The sequence below is a fragment of the Microtus pennsylvanicus genome, chromosome 14 (assembly GCF_037038515.1).
Source record: "Microtus pennsylvanicus isolate mMicPen1 chromosome 14, mMicPen1.hap1, whole genome shotgun sequence".
Taxonomy (NCBI): domain Eukaryota; kingdom Metazoa; phylum Chordata; class Mammalia; order Rodentia; family Cricetidae; genus Microtus; species Microtus pennsylvanicus.
The window spans coordinates 37,011,203-37,028,612 of record NC_134592.1 but is presented as its reverse complement, the minus strand read 5'-3'; the positions used below and the strand labels follow the sequence as shown (position 1 = coordinate 37,028,612).

General features: G+C 36.5%; 1 protein-coding gene across 18 annotated transcripts in view; it reads left to right on the top strand.

Moving 5' to 3' along the window:
* Gphn (gephyrin) overlaps positions 1-17,410 on the top strand; it is a 342,975-nt gene that overhangs the window by 271,090 nt on the left and 54,475 nt on the right. For all 18 annotated transcript variants that reach the window (XM_075948519.1, XM_075948523.1, XM_075948515.1 and 15 more), the window contains 5 exons: positions 944-1,036; positions 6,914-6,969; positions 9,065-9,184; positions 11,244-11,302; positions 12,277-12,430. In XM_075948519.1, the coding sequence (XP_075804634.1) occupies positions 944-1,036; positions 6,914-6,969; positions 9,065-9,184; positions 11,244-11,302; positions 12,277-12,430 (482 nt within the window). The remainder of the gene's footprint in view (positions 1-943; positions 1,037-6,913; positions 6,970-9,064; positions 9,185-11,243; positions 11,303-12,276; positions 12,431-17,410) is intronic.

Below are 17,410 nucleotides of genomic sequence, written 5' to 3'. Positions count from 1 at the left end.
AACAATTAGGGAGTTGCTCATGAATCCATTTGAATTATACCATGCATTATTGATACGCTTCTTGACATTCAATCACTTGAGTTAATGAAACCAAAACCAAAGGTTAACATTCGAATGAAGTGATTTGGAAGCTCCTTACTTTTCTTACCTTTATCCTTTCAGAACAGAAAAGAAAGCTTATGCTTGTAAGAATGACATGTTTTAATGTATTAAAGCTACAACTTAGAGCTGTTGGGAAGAAAAAAACTGTAACAGTAACTAAAAGACATAACTAACATTTTAAAGTAACAACCTTTATGTTTTCATGTAGATCATAATATTTATATATATTTGTATGATAATTAGTTAAAATTATATAGTGCATGTACCATTTTACATGTTTTAAAATATATCTTTTAAATAATTTTTCATTTGTTCATGAATATTCTTCATAAATGTTACTTTAGTCACATATTTAATCTTAAGAATAATGTCACTGTTTATTTAAATATATTATTGATCTTTTGCTTTCTTTCTATATTTACTAATATAAGCAATTTGAAATAAAGATCTATATGAAAATAAATTTAATTCTTAAGATACAATACTAGAAGGGAAATTTTAGGCCAGTGAATATGAAAATGTTTAAATTGTTTTTCCTTTTTGAAGAATATCATATTTGAGTTCCCAGAGAGTTAATGATGTATCTTCTGAATACATCTTTTCTGACTGTATATACCAATTTGCATTTCGATAATTTCTGTAACCATCACTAGAAGTTGACCATATGTGATTCTTAGGAACTAGGATGCATCGCTTCTTTCTGTCTGCTGTTCCTTGGGATGGCAATCCAAAGGTCTGCCTGAGCCCATTTACAAGATATGGCACAAGCGCTGTGCCTGTCTGTGTATGACTGATTGCTTACCCACTAACTCCATTGTTTGTATTTCTTCTTTTCTTCCAGATGGAATGGGGCGAGTCCTTGCTCAAGATGTATATGCAAAAGACAACCTACCCCCATTCCCAGCATCAGTAAAGGATGGCTATGCTGTTCGAGGTAAATATGTTAGTTTTCTTAAGTGTCTTCAGACTTATATATTTTTCCACATTTTTGCCATAATCCATATACCTGATTACTTTTATATCTATTCTCAATTAATTGTCACCAGTAAACTTGCTAATATTTTTGACACAATCTTGATTAGTGCTCTGTAGTCAAAGTATTATATAGACCTATAAAAATTATTCATTAAAAATATGTCAAATTAAAAACACCATTATTTGTCTGGGGATGTGGCTCAGAGAAACTGCCTAGCATGTACAAGGCCCTAGGTTCTCTGAAACCACAAAAACAAAAAATACTGTTACTATAGCATCTACTTTTAGCCTCTTCACATACCAGAAAGCAGACAGCCTAGTGCTGGATTTCTTCCATATTTGCTAGTTGAAAACATCTAAATGGTCCCAGGAAAAATGAACTGATAAAACACAGGGTTTAAATATGAAAGTCTGTTCCCTTGTTTCAAACTTAAACATCAGTAAAGGGTGATGAAATGCAGGCATGACTGTAACCTCTAGTTCTCTCTGGAAGAAGCCATAATTCAGAGTCAGAGTCCAGAACCCAAGATTGTAATAACAGCTCACACCCTCAGGGTTGCCTAAAATTGTCTAAAACTTAAAAACAAATGCTAAATAACAGTTGCATGCCTAAAATCTGATCTAATAACCCAGAATTAAAAAATGTAGCTAAATTGCTTTAAAATTCTGATTTGATTTTTTTTACTTTATTTTTCTGTGCATAATATGGTATCTTACAATAGGCATACACTGTGATATGATTCCATTGAGATAACTAGCATGTGAATTATCTCACATAATGTAATGAAAATACCCAACATCTATCTTAGCAATTTTCAAAAAACAATACATTGGCTGGGCAGTGGTGGCATACATCTTTTAATCCCAGCACTTGGGAGGCAAAAGCAGGTGGGTCCTTGGGATTTGAAGACGAACCTGGTCTACACAGTAAGTTTCAGAACAGCCAGGGATGTTACACAGAGAAACCCTACCTCAAAAAAAAAAAAAACCCACAACATTATTTTTTGTTATTGGTTATTAACTCAAATAAAAAAATAGTCTAAAAATATTTCCCGGCTTTCAGGGTTATTTAAAATACAGTTCTTTTTTATTTTGTTTTTAATTTTTTTCCATACAATATATTTTGATCACGTTTTCTCCTCCCCTAACTCTTCCCAGTTTCTACCCACCTCCCTAACTACCCAACTTGTGTTCTTTTACTCTCAAAAAAAAAAAAATTGCTCAAAAAAAAAACCAAACGACTAATAAGACACAAATGATGAAACAAAAGGCCACCAAGAAGCCATTGAGTTTGTTGTGCATTGGCCAACTACTCTGGGCATAGGGCCTTCGCTGTAGTAGAGTGGACATACCTAGTGACACTCCACTGGAGAAAGCTGATACTCCCTCTGTCAGTGGGTACATTGCAGTTATCTTCTTGGTTTGTGTTTACTTTCTTGTGTGCTGGCGTTCTATCTGACTTGAATTAGTGTAAGTTTTGTGCATTCCCTGTGAGTTTATATGTACATCAGCCTTGTTGTGTCTGGAGATATTCATCCTCTCTGGCTCTTACAATCTTTCTGCCACATCTTCTGCAGAGTCCCCTGAGCCCTGAGGGGAGGGATTTGATAAAGACATCACATTTGGTCTTCAGGTCATCTAAATCTTTCACCTTTTACCTACATGTTTTTTGAGATTAAAAGGACAATAAATCAGTATTCCAAGAATTCTCAGAAGTTTTGAAATTACTATTTTTGGATGAAGTTATTTTTTATTCTTTTTTATTATTAAATGTTTTTTTATAATTATTATTATTAAAATTTTCCACCTCCTACCTTCTTCCCATTTCCATCCCCCATCCCTCCACTTCCCATACCCCTCCCTCTCCAGTCCAAACAGCAGTCAGGGTTCCCTGCCCTGTGGGAAGTCCAAGGTCCTCCCCCCTCCATCCAGGTCTAGGAAGGTGCACATCCAAACAGACTAGGCTCCCACAAAGCCCGTCCATGCAGTAGAATCAAAACCCAGTGCCATTGTCTTTGGCTTCTCAGTCAGCCCTCATTGACCGCCACATTCAGAGAGTCAGGTTTGATCACATGCTCCATCAGTCCCAGTCCAGTGTTGATGGTTGGCATAATGTTTTAATTTTCACTAATAGAGTCCCAAAAAAAAATCTATCTTTAATATTTATCACTAGATTAGATTGTCTCTGAAATTGGTAAAGCATAAATAACTTTTTGGCACATGTATTTTATTCCAAATTTATCTTAGTGTACTGTTTATGAAAATGAATATTGTCCAAAAAGAAAATTATTTATCTTTATGATTGCTTCATGGGTTCTTCTTATTACTTATTCCCATTTAAAAGGCACATTCTTTTTCAGTCTCTTTATAGCCATCCAGAATTAGTATAAAATGACATTAGATTTTTATTTATGGAGTAAAACAGAGAAATGCAGGAGGTGAAATAAAATATTAGCAGTATGAAAGTGTTTTTTACATTCTTGGGTATAAAGCAGGCAAGAGTGAAAAAATAAATTATCTGAAGCAGAGCTAGTCTCAAGAGAGAATATTTCTCTGATGTTTACATGAGGTAGCAACAGCTGAGGAAAAGAAACTATTGCTCATAGCTTTTTTTGTAGCTAACCCACATGAGCCATAGAAGAGCCTCTCTACTACTATAGAATCTGTTCAAGACATTTTGCATGAAATCACAATTGTATGTCCTATTTATTCTTTTAAGATTGCTTGTTTTAGTTATCTCACCAATAAAAACCCCAGATAATATCCCACAGTATAGAATGTTCAAGAAATTATCTAGCAACTGCTGAGTCATGTTATTCCTGCTGACAAACTGTTGTTGCTGGTTCTCTATAATATATAAAAAGATGCAGCACATAATGCAACCATGGTGTGTGGGCAGCCTCTAAGGAGGGACACTGATAAACATTCTAATGGAAGCAAGAACTGTCTTCGGAAGGCAACGAGGCGTGTTCTTACAACCATGCTAAATTTTTCAAATCCTTACCTTTGTAATTCAGAAAAAATAGACAGACACACACACACACACACACACACACACACACACACACACACACCACCGTTATTCTTGAGGAAGTTGTGGCTTCCTAACCCTTTTTCCTGAGTCCCACTCTCCCCACTCCCTTTATTCTCCCCTTTCTCTGCTTTTTGCCTAAGACTTTCCAATAACAACTAGTCACCCTGGTGAGCACTGCTAACTCTATAAGTGTAAAGAAGTTTCTGGCTTGTTCTAGTCTCTGAATTTCATTCAGAAACATGTGGAATAAAACCCCAAAGCAGTTGGTGGAACACTTACCACCACCTGGAAAAGAATACAAATTGTCTTCTACTTAACTATCCTCACTCTATGCTTCCTGCTATTCATTGGAAAGGGCGGCATATTTTTAAATTGTAAACAATTATCTGTGATTTAATCACCAAGTATAATTGCCATATGAATCCTTTTATCACAACCTTGTTGCTATCTCTTCTCACCTCCCTCTGTCCTGTCTGCATTTTAGTATAGAAATAAATGCTGTTGTCCTGTGCCTATCATCAGTCTTAATAGTGTTTCTTAAGCAAAGCAAATTGTTAATCCCTCTGTCTTATCCCTTCTCAAAGCTATTTCCTAGAACCTCTGAAAGCTGTGCTGTTTATACAGGCTTCAGTTTATGTGATACTAATATGGCAATGATGGTTTATTATTGATAATAAAATAATTACTAACAATATTGCAGGAGACTTAAGAAATATACAGTAGGAAAATCAAATGAAGGCTATTGCTACAACTAATGATCTAGGGATGATCATTTTCTATATAATGCCACAGTAACTAGTTAGTTGTTTGCTGGTATCAATTTTATATTAAATGACATAACCAGAGATCCTCAAATAAAAGAATAACAAAAATAAGATGTTTTCTGAGCATTAAGAAAGCAGAGAGGATCCAGATATGGTTGATCCTGGCTATAATCCTAGCACAAGAGAGGCTGAGACAGGATCATTGATGAGTTCAAGCACAGCCTGGGTTATATAGTGAGTTACAGGCCAGCTTTGGCTACAGAGTGATACTCCAAAAAAAGAGGTGATGGGTGGAGGGGGATAGAAAAGAGGAGGAGGAAAGTAAAGGAAGGTGGATATTAAAGAGCACACCCTCTACTACAGAGTGAGCTCCTATAAAAGATAGGCAAAATTAAGAAAGGAAAGAATAAAATGAGTCCGTATTTATCCTTTAAAATATAAGATGTTTAGTTGTTACTGTTATTGCAAATATAATTAAATATTCATATATAATAATTATAATATGTTATCTTTTCAAAACCCCTTGCTATATCAATGACATGGAAGTAACAGTAGTGATCATAAAACTCATTAGATAGGCCTTGCATTGCCAGGAGTATTGATCTGACACCCAAATAATAATGTATCAGGAAAAGATGGTATTCTCTAGGAATTTTTTTCTCAATCATTACCTAATTATATGTATCAGGCACTAGAGAAGGAATGGATGAGATTAAACAAACAAAAAAAAAGTTGTTTACTTGCTTCCTTGCTTGCTTGCTTGCTTGCTTGATTTGGTTTGGTTTGGTTTTTTGAGACAGGGTTTCTCTGTATAGCCCTGGCTGCCCTAGAACCAACTCTGTAAACCAGGTTGGCCTAGAACCCAGAGATTTGCCTGCCTCCTGAGTACTAGAGCTAAAGGTGTTGCCACCACCACACAGCTAAAAAGTTTGTTTCTTCATTTTTGTTCCAATTCTGGATTTCTTTTTTCTGTTTAAGAAGAAGTGACTTTAAGAGCTGGGGGAAAAGTTCAGTAGGTAAACGTGCTTGTGAACCAAGGTCTCAGGAATCTTGCATGAGTGTCTTTAATACCAAAGCTTCTACAGGAGATGGGAGGAAGAAAGAGAAGCTCAAGGATCAACTAGTACACCATATATGGCCAGAAAATGACAGAGACACTGTCTTAAATAAGAGGCTAAGAAAGGTTATCCTCTGACATCCACATTTGCACTGTGGCACACATGTGCTTACATTTGAACACACAAATGCACAATCATGCTCAAAACATTTTTAAGCAATTTTGCCTACATGTGGTACATGTCTATAATCTCAGAAAGTAGAAAGCAAATGTAGGAGAATTGCCCCAAATTCAAGCCCAGGTTGATCTGCATAGCACATCCCCACCCTTCTAGGGCCAAATCCTGTCTCAAAAAAAAATTAAATAAATACTGTTCATTCCTAAAAATAAAGATAAGTAGCCAAAAATAGGAGTGTGACTCAGTATTAGAGCACTTGCCTGGTATTGCAAGTCCCTAGTTCCAGCACTGATGTGCTAAGTAGAAAATATGATGCAGTAAGCTTGTTTATTCCAGCTCATTGATAGCATTATTTCTAATCCATTAATTTTCTTATTTTATTTTAAATAAATAAGAAAATGTTAAGTTAAAAAAGTCACAAGAAATTGGAGAAATTTGAATGTGCAAACTGATGTGTTTATATATCCATGGATGTGTACTTATTATTAAGTACATGGGTAAGGTCATGTCATTTGGAAGGATAAGCCAAATGAGCATCATGTTAGAAAGCACAAGTATGGAAAGGATGGCATCGTATGAAGTGATGCCAAGAAAGCATACAAATAGATCCACTTCTGCTGATGCTTGGAATCTATTGGATCAAACTAGTAATAGAAAGGCCTTTGTCTACTTTAGGAAATCAGAAATGCATTCAACTTTCCTGAACATAGTTTTAATGAAGTCTTTGAATGTCAATACTAGGTTCTCCTTCCTTACTCTAAGTCCATGCTGATATTTATTCTTGGCTCTATTCCATCTCACAGCTGCTGATGGTCCAGGAGATCGTTTCATCATTGGGGAATCCCAAGCTGGTGAACAGGTGAGATTCAGAAGCCTGAAAGACACTGCAGATGTCTACTTCACAGACTTTGAGCATTCAATTCTAAGTATCCAGTATCAGCATTGTGGAAGTCTTAAAGAAGTATGAGTCAGAAGACTATCCAAGGGATAAAAGAAAGATCCCATGTGAACCACAACAATAAAAATTACTTAAAGAACCTATATCTTTCAATATATGGTACAATGAATAATTTTGTTACATCTTCCACAGGCATACATTATAGCCATTTTCTAGCCCTATGATTGAGTGCTTCTTCTTCCTACAAATTTTGATTTTCTGGCTAGAACTACAAGTACCTCTGTTGACAGAGGTGTCTGTCCCGCCCGGTCCTGCAGCCGTTCACTCCCAAAGAAACAAACAAAAGCCTACATTAATTATAAATTGATTGACCTATTAGCTCAGGCTTTTTATTAACTCTTATAACTTATATTAACCCATAATTCTTATCTGTGTTAGCCACATGACTTGGTATCTTTTATCAGCGAGGCATTCTCATCTTGCTTCCTCTGTGTCTGGATGATGACTGCAAACTGACCATTTCCTCTTCCCAGAATTCTCCTGTTCTTGTCACCCTGCCTATACTTCCTGCCTGGCTACTGGCCAATCAGCATTTTATTAAAATAATACAGGTGACAGGATACAAGACCATTGTCCCACAGCACTCCCCCTCCCTTTTTTTTCAAAACAAGAACTCTGAATCTAATGTCCTTTGTTTAGCTTTTTTCTGACCATTATCCATCATAACTTTTAACCAACATTCTAAACAAAGACAAACATCCATAATCCATTTTTGGGGAATGTAGGCATAGTTCTCTAGGCTAGTTCCTACTGATTGGGGACATTGATAATCTTATGGGGACCTAAAGGAAATTTTGAATTATGGTCAAGTCCTGACTGGAATATTCTGTGAGGCTTGATCATTTTAGCCAGCAGTCTTGAAACTGTTCTGGATATAGAATTTAGACATCTGGGCCATCCGCTTCTGTCAGAGATTTCTCAGATGGTGTTCCTTGATCAAACCTGATTTTTCTTAGCCCAGAATGAATCCATGCCCTCTCATTTCCTATGGAAACAAAAGCAAAACCTCTTCTCCAAAGTGACATACCCTTGACTTAAATTTTGAAGTCAAGGCATTTTCAAAATATACATGTTGGATTAATCCAGCAGCATTTATAACCAAATGTTTTTAGCAGCTTTTGCTTTTTCCTCAGCCATCAAACAATGTAAAGACAACACAATAACATACAGTATCCAGATTCTCTGTATTTTTCATCTTTACATGGCTTTATTTTATTTTTAATTTTTGGCTTTTTGAGACAGGATTTCTCTGTGTATTTTTGGCTGTCCTGGCACTCACTCTGTAATTCAGGCTGTTCATCTGCCTCCACCTCCCAAGTGCTGGGATTAAAGGGGTGTGTACCACTACACCTTGAACTCACAGAGAAGCATCTGCTTCTGCCTCCCAAGTATTGCAATTAAAGGTGTGTGCCACCACTTTCTTTCTTTTTTATTTTAAGGACTTTATCCTTTTTCTTTTCTCTCCCAAACCTATATATATGCCTGGTCACCCTGCCTATACTTCCTGCCTAGCTACTGATCCATCAGCATTTTATTAAAATAATAAAAGTAGCAGGATACAAGACCATTATTCCACAGCATACCTCATTGTTTGGGTTTTAAATAAGCACCCCAGGGTGGCTACTGTTGGCATCATCCTTCTACACATTACATTAACCTCTGTCTATTTAAGTACTTATAAACCAAGAATAGTCCATAGAGATCAGTCTTCTGGGCCAGAGCAGAGCTTACAGATCAATAGTGTATCTGCAGAGGCAACCAAAAATAAATTTTTGCCTTGGTATAACTTAAATTCTGGAATATATAATAAATTTAATATTTTACCTAGAGTGTTTAGGAGTTCAAAGATTATTAGCAGGCGGATCTCTGCGAGTTTGAGGCCAGCCTGGTCTACAAAAGAACTAAAAGATGTTTCATTGTTTCTTAAAAATGATCTATCCTGTGAAGATTATCCTGTAACTAAATAACCACCTCTCTTTTATGTTTGTACTTCCAGCCAACTCAGACAGTGATGCCAGGACAAGTGATGCGGGTTACAACAGGTGCTCCAATCCCCTGCGGTGCTGATGCAGTAGTGCAAGTGGAAGATACCGAACTTATCAGGGAATCAGATGATGTATGTCACTACCAGGCTCCTGTGGCATTGTTAGATTCTTCAGTGCTCATAAAATTAACCTGGGCTTTGGGGTGTATGAATGGTGTTATTTTGGTTTAGGGATCTTACACTATAATATGTAGGGCTCCAGTACATAAACTGCCTTAAAGAAAGAAAATCTTTTGGCATGAAGAGACTTTTATGCTATTGTTATTAACATGAGAATTTTCACATGCAAACAAGGAATTACTTCACAATACAAGAATAGTGATGTTAACATTAGGTTGAGATATCTTCTTGTCATTGAGACTCACTTCTGATTATGTGTGAAGGTGTTCTTAGAACATGAATTTAGGGAGGAAGTGTAAATTTTTGAAGGGAAAAAATTTTAAAAATTCAAGATGAAAAAAGAATGAATTTAATATAAAGAACTTTAACAGAGAACATTTGAGCAAGTTCTTGAATCAAATGACCCTTTCACCACTGATTTTCTGGTCAAAAAAAAAAACCTGTTTCATCAAATAGAAGCCTGGAAATGTTGACTTTGTGTCGATTCCCTCTGCATTGTCTTAAAGGACATTTACAGGATCTAAATAGGCCATTGTCTCAATGGAACTAACAGCAATTATTAAAACCAGACTACTAGAGCTTCTCTTGGCTATGTTTCTATTGCTGAGATAAACACCATGCAGAAGCAGCTTGCAAAGGGGCTTATTTCAGCTTAGAGGTCATGGTCCTTCTGTATTAAGGCAGCACTCAAGTCAGGAACCTGGAGACAGGAACTGAAGCAGAGGCCGTGGAGGAACACTGTATGCTGGCTTGCTCAACCTGCTTGCTCCACATGCCCGGGGTGGCAGCACCCCCAGTAAGCTGGGCCCTCCTACATCATCATTAATCAAGAAAATACTTCACAAGCATGCCTATAGATGGAAGCATTTTAGCAGTTGAGGTTTTTTCCTTCCAAGGTCACCCAGGCTTAGGTCAAATTGACAGAAACATTAGCAGCACAGGCTGGTGATAGTTAATTGGTTAAAAGTACTTCTAGTTCTTGCAGAGGTCCCAAGATTGGTTCCCAGCACACACATGGTGACTCACAATTGTCTATAACTCCAGTTTCCAACACTGTGTTCTGAGCATGAGCACCAGGTCCACACATGGTACATATACATACATGCAGGCAAAGCACTCCTGCACATAGTTTTAAAAAAAAAAATCAGACTATTAAGAATAAAACTAGGAACATTTTACTTCTTTACAGTTTTAATGACTGGTAGTTATACACATTTTGTGAAGCTTGAGGAATCATATTTTGAAATAGATTAAAAATAATATATATTCTTACTTTTGTTTTTCACAATAGGATTTCTCTGTGTAGCCCTGGCTGTCCTGGAACTAGCTCTGTAGACCAGGCTGGCCTCAAACTCAAAGATCCACCTGCCTCTGCCTTCCAAGTGCTGGGATTAAAGGCGTGCACCACCACCCAGCATAAAAATCATATATAGTCTTGTATAGATTAAGTAAATAGTAATTACAACCATGCTAAGAAATGACCACCTTCCTTGGTCGGGAGATTATCTTCCCTCATGTATAAAATTCAACTTTTGGCATAAAGATCTCATTGCCTTCCCTTAAAACTGTTCAAGCAGAGATTTATTAACATCGGAGAAGCCTACAAAGAATTGAAATCCAGAACACACACATCCTCCAACTATAAGATGGCAAGACACAATTCCAGTATCACAATATTATTTACAATCCATGAATGTAAAATTGATGGTTATCATGAAGTTACAGAAATCTACTGCCATGCTGTAAGCCCTTCACTGAAATTAGGATGTACTTTTTAAACTATGAAAATTGGACTAAATAGTTATTTATTGGCACCAAACCTAATTTTTCAGGAGTCTCTTTAAAAGTTCACACTATTTTTTCAAATAGTCTGCTAATGGGTGTCTGCCCCTCTGCATTTGTGTATATTCTGGGCTTGTCTGATGATAAAAGTATCTGAGATGCTCATTCTTATTGATCAGAAATTCTATTAGACTGTTATTTGAAATTATATGACCTGCTCTAATTATAGGGTACTGAAGAACTTGAAGTGCGAATTCTGGTGCAGGCTCGGCCAGGCCAAGATATCCGGTAAGTTCATCAATACAGAATGGATAGCTCCCTGTGTTTCTACATGATCATAAACTCAGGAGAGCATGATTATTGTAAACCCACACCAAAGTCAATTAGCCATTTTTTCTTAAGCAAAATGAATTTTCTGAATTTTATATCCCGTGTCTATCCTGCCTCTAAAATGAAAATAGTAAAGATGAATAAAATTATCAAACTCAACATTAAGAAACAATGAAGTTATAAATATATGTACCAACAGTTAACTTGTAGCTGATCCAAAATTACTCTGTCCCAACCCCTAGATTATCCAGAAATTGGAATAGAGATAATCAGGCATTTATACAAGCAGCTGATAGTAACACCCTCCTCAACCACCCTTAATAATTTAATAATTTGCTGTACCTTGCATGTAAAGATGAGGTTTCTCTCTTACATGAAATATTACGCATAGTTTCAATTATTTTTGTCACACTAGAAAGTGTTTACACAAATTCCATCAGTTTTCCCAGCATACCTTTGTAACAAAGCTATGTTTCTCCCAGTATTATGGCAGGAGGCTAAGGTGCCTTAGATATGGACCAACTTAAGGTGTCTACATGAAAATCACTCCAACCTTATTAACATCATTCTCCTTATCACAGAGTTACCAGCTACAGACCTCTGTTCATGCTGCTAGATAAATCTTTGCCTTGTATCAAAGAAAGTTTGAAATTAGTAATTTTAACTACAATACAATAAAAGAAAAATATAAAGTAACTTTCAGATGTAACATTCTTGTTTAGCAATCTTAAATATAATTCCTATTCTTTCTTTTATAGTGTGATATAACTTTAAAAACTTAGAATTTTTAGAATCTCTTCATTATTGGACTCCTGACTCATTTCTGAACTTTTCTCCCTGATTATCTCCTCTCACTAATACTAAAGTTTCCCTCTGAGTTGAGAAAATGTTGATCTTAGCCCTAATGCGTATGTTTCTGCTTTAAATTTCAGACCCATCGGCCATGACATTAAAAGAGGGGAGTGTGTTTTGGCCAAAGGAACCCATATGGGCCCTTCAGAGATTGGTCTCCTTGCAACTGTGGGTGTTACAGAGGTTGAAGTTAATAAGTTTCCAGTGGTTGCTGTCATGTCAACAGGGAATGAGGTAAATAAAAAGGCAAATAAAATAAAGGGTAGAACTTATAAGATAAAACCCTTCATGACATGTTTTCTATCAAATGGAATGTTGTAAATTATGGATATCAACAATTGAACTACATTTCTGAGAAATAATAAGTTGACCTTGGCATAGTTCAGATGCAAAAGATAAAACTAGAAATTACATGTTAAGAAGTTGTTCCCTTCCATTTTTAGAATGAAATATTATAGCCAATGTCATTTCCTCGCTCTTATATAAATAAACAATGTTAACTGAAAGCTATAGATAGTAAACTGTCGAAGCACAGTGCTTAGTCTGTGGAAACATGGTTTGTGTATATTGTCATGATGGCAGTAAGTGAATGAAATAGGGAACATGGCTAGCCTGTCTTGTTAAAATCTAGGTGAATTTTAGTCACCAGAGGAGTTTGATATTCTCTTAGTATTTGGTTTGGTCTGAGGGCTTGTTTGGGTCTCAAGTGCAGTAACTCTAGTGGTATGCTATTCAGAATGGATCTACATGTCATATCAGCCTCACTTGGAAAGGAGATGATAATCAATCTTTTTCTGAGAACCCTTGAAAACCTTCCTGACTACTTTCTTGCACAGGCTGTTAAAATGTCCAGCAGCTCTATAGTCATGTTGGGAATGTGAAAGGATGAATATTCTAGAAACACAATTAAACAAGCAAAACCTACCAAGATTTTTAGCAATTTCTTTGGACTATACTACTAAAGAGTAACAAGACTGGGGGAAAAAGCTTTGTTATAAAAGTAACCTTTCATTAGCATTATTTTTCATTTATTAAGTCTTTAGGAAGGGTATATCTATGATCTGTATACTTCTTTTAGTCAAATCAAAAGAACCGAATTGGATTTTTTTTTTTTATTCTGCTAAAGGGAAGCTAAGTCTACATTCTAGATGTTCTTAGGTACAAATGCTCCAGCCATCCCTAAAAACTATTACTGACCTGAAACAAATGTTCTTTTCATTCTGATAGGATAGAGATGGCTTTAATAATCCTGTGTCTAACTGGCACCATGTTTAGCAGCAGAGAAATGTCTGCTGCTAATTTTATAATCTCTGTGTTGCTGTTGCCCCCATCCATACTCAAAATTAGCTACTTTTATTATGACTGTGTTCTAGTTCAGCAGATGTTTTCTATGTGCTAAGCATTGTAAAGCAAATCAGTGGTATAAGAAAAATGAAACATAATATCTCTTCTGAAGGCTTGGAGTGCTTAGATATTAGAAACAATAACAACTACCAAAAAAACCTCTATTTACAAAGAGGCAGAAAGAAGTTGCACTATCTGTTAACATGACAAGGCTATCATGTGTCCAGTCACAGTGCAAGCTCCTCTTAAGTATTAGTTCTGGATTTCATTGAGATGTATGTCTGATGCCCACTCTCTCTTTTAAATTAACTTTTTAAGTTAGCATGCAAAATGTTTGTTTCATTGTAGCATTTTCATAGTATACCATTATGCTTGGTTTTCTTTCAGACCCCTTGCCACTGTCCTTCCCTGTGTAGGTTGTCCCCCTATTGCTCATTCTCTCCCCAAATAGTCTTGCCTTCTGCTTTCATGTCAAATGTATTTCATTTCCTTAACCCCACTTCATATCTTTCCCTTCCTTCTCATGGTCCTCTTCCTCCTTTAATGACTCCCCCCCCCACACACACACACACACGTGTGTGTACATATATTTGCAACATACGAGGGAAATACTGTTTTTTTTCTTTCTGGACCTGGCCTTTTTTACTTAGCATAATATTCCTTGTCCCATCCACTTTACTGCACATATCAGGATTTCTTTTTTTGTAAAGATACGTTAATTAGCTTACAGAGAAAAGTGTTGTGTACTGCTTTCACTCTTTATACATTTGGTCGATCCCATGCTTGTTGCTGCTCCCACAAGCTCCCTGGCCCTCCTTTCCCCACTATACTCATTTTATTCTTTTATTCTTCCTCCTTCTACTTTATTCTCTTGTGTTCTTTCCCCTTCTCTCTAAAAGTTTTTTTTTATATTCTCATGGACTTCTTTATAGTTTCCTAGCCTTTACTTTTATTTATTAACCACCTAGAGAAACATATTTATGTCTGAAAAAAATCTTGCTTATGTGCCACATTTCCTTTGCCCGTTGATGGGCATGTAAGCTGTCTCCATTTCTTAGCTGTTATGAATAGTGCAGCAGCAGCAACTGTGCAGGTATGTTCATGGTGTTCTAACTTAGTCCTTCAGATAAAGTGGTAGAGCTGGATCACATAGCTCTATTTTCAATCTTTTTGAAGAGCCTGCACACTGATTTCCACGGTATCTTCACCAGTTACTACCCCAGAAACAGTAAATAAGTGTTCTTTCCTCCATCCTTGCCAGCAGATGTTGACATTTGTTTTCTTGATGGTACCATTCAGACCGGTGAGATGGAATCTCATAACCATTAAAATTTGCATTTCTCTGTGTAAACCTTTTGTATCTAATGTGATACCATATGGATGCATTCAGATAGAGACAAGCAAGACAATTGCTTTAGGAAACCTAAAGAAGATCACCCAAAAGGCTAGAGAGATTGCCACCATTAGAGATCCTCCAGAGGACCCAGTTTATTTCCCAACAGGCACACAGTAGCTCCCAATGATTTATAACTCCAGTTCCAGGGAATCCAGTGCCCTCTTCTAAGCCTCCACAAGTATTGCATGCACATGGTTCACAGATATACATGCAGGCAAAACACCCATACATATAAAATAAAGAATAAATAAATTTAAGAATGTCACACAAAATATCTCTGTAGCTATTTAAAGCCTGCCCAATATTTTGTGAAGCTATAATCTTATTAATGATGGGGGAATTATGGAAAAATTAAGGAAATAGAATTATTAACTGTCTCAATATATGGTTTAGATATTTATCTTAATTATACAGGTTAAAATTTAGGCAGTACTATTTAGTGATCATAACTATACATTCTTAACCTCTATCATTTTGTAGTGTGTGTGTGTGTGTGTGTGTGTGTGTGTGTGTGTTATCCACACTCAGATTCCAAACTGGTCGAGCATTTGTCTTGCATGTGTGAACCCCATGGACATCCAGGCCATGTGTGGTGGTACATGCCTGTAATCCCAGTACTTGGGAGGCATAGGTGGGAAAACTGGCACAAGTTTGAGACTGACCTGATCTGTGGAATGAGTTCCAGGACAGCTAATAATAATCTCTCTTAAATTTAATAATCTGAGAAATATATTGGACAGTAAATATCATCAAACAGGGTACCATCAGACACTGATAGCTTTCTTATTCAGGAAAACAATGCTCTTAACAATCCTCATAACCTTCTATATCTACACTGTTCATTCTGCAAGTGACAGCTCAGGTATAAAAAAAAATAAGACTCATACTAAGAAATGCAGGAGTCACTCTTGCTTAGAAACTTCACGTTCTATGTAGAAATCAATATATTTTTATAATCTTGGGCAGCCTCTAAGATATGCCTATAAAGTAAATATCTAGTATAAGTGTGACCCTACATAGGAACCCACTAGATATGTATGGTACCTTGTGGTCCATGTGCATGGTACCAGAAATCACCTTTTTCATGGGAGGAGTAAGACTACCCTGGGCTGCATGAGACCCTGTCTCAAAAACAAAGTACAACAATAAAAGAAATGCTGCCTAGTAACAAAGCTGACATTTAATCTTTAACAATCCATGGGAACAGAACTAGAGAATGCACTGTCCATAGAAAATTAGAAATCAGTAATAAAATAGGCTAAATGTCAGTTTGCTTTTTTATTAATCACCATGAAGTGGCTATTTTAAACAATATCAGTGATAAAAACAGTCTTTTGGTGGGGGAATATATATATATATTCAATATATATATTCGACATACATTATATACCTATAAGAAAACATTGAAATAAATTTTAAAATCCCTCTCTCTAGTAGTGCACTACTACTCCCAACCCCTCCCCACTTACTCTGCTACTAATGCCAGGCAGTGTTCTGATACAGCAGGTCTGTGACAGACAAGAAAGATAAATTCCCTATTCATACACAGTTGAGATTCTAACTGGAAAGTAGTCAGTAAGCAAATAGTGATAATGGCACAAAAAGAAATAGGGGTAAAATGATAAAGAATGCCCATCGACACTAATGTGTGCTGAAACTTATCCAATACCAGCCCTGCAATTGCAATTAGAGTGAAAGCCTGGAAACTAAATGTCCTGGGCTCTCTTGCAAACTATTGTCTAGATACTAGTTTTTTGGGCTTTTAGATAGAATCCCACTATGTAGATCCCACTGACCTCAAATTTATAGCCCTCCTGCCTCCGCAGCATGAGTGCTAGGTTTTCATGCATGGACCACACTAAGCCTCTACTTGGGTTTTGCTGTTTGGATGCATTCACATGGCATAAAAGGTAGAAAGAAGGTGAAAGTATTAGGAGATGCCCAACTATTAGACTCATCACTTTCCAACAGCCTTGAACACAGTGGCAGATTTCTGCAGTCACTAGTCTTTAGTACACTGTTTTCTCTGTTTACTCTGCCTCTAAGTTTTGTAATACATTTACAACCAATGCCTTGTCTTTAAAAGTCTTCTCCCACCTCCTTTATTTGAAATACCTAGATGAGTTTTATTGTCTTGTTTGGACCTGACTGGTCTTCTGATGTAGATAGGGTGATTAGGGTTGCCTGCTGAAGTAAAATGTGGCATCCGCAGTTCATGCCACACGAGGGAAGTTTATGCTAGACAGGTGAACAATGAAGGAAGTCCCTAAGGTAGACTACATATTATCATACAGAGGAACAGCAAGGTCTATGTATCAATAAGAAAAGTAAAAGAGGTGTAAAGGAGAAAATGTTGTTGGAGAGGTGACAGAACCTATACCACTTTAATGTCAATGCCCAACTTGGAACAGTAGAAAAATAGCTTAGAACAGATTCAATGCAATGCCCATCAAAATCTCAGCAAAATTCTTCAA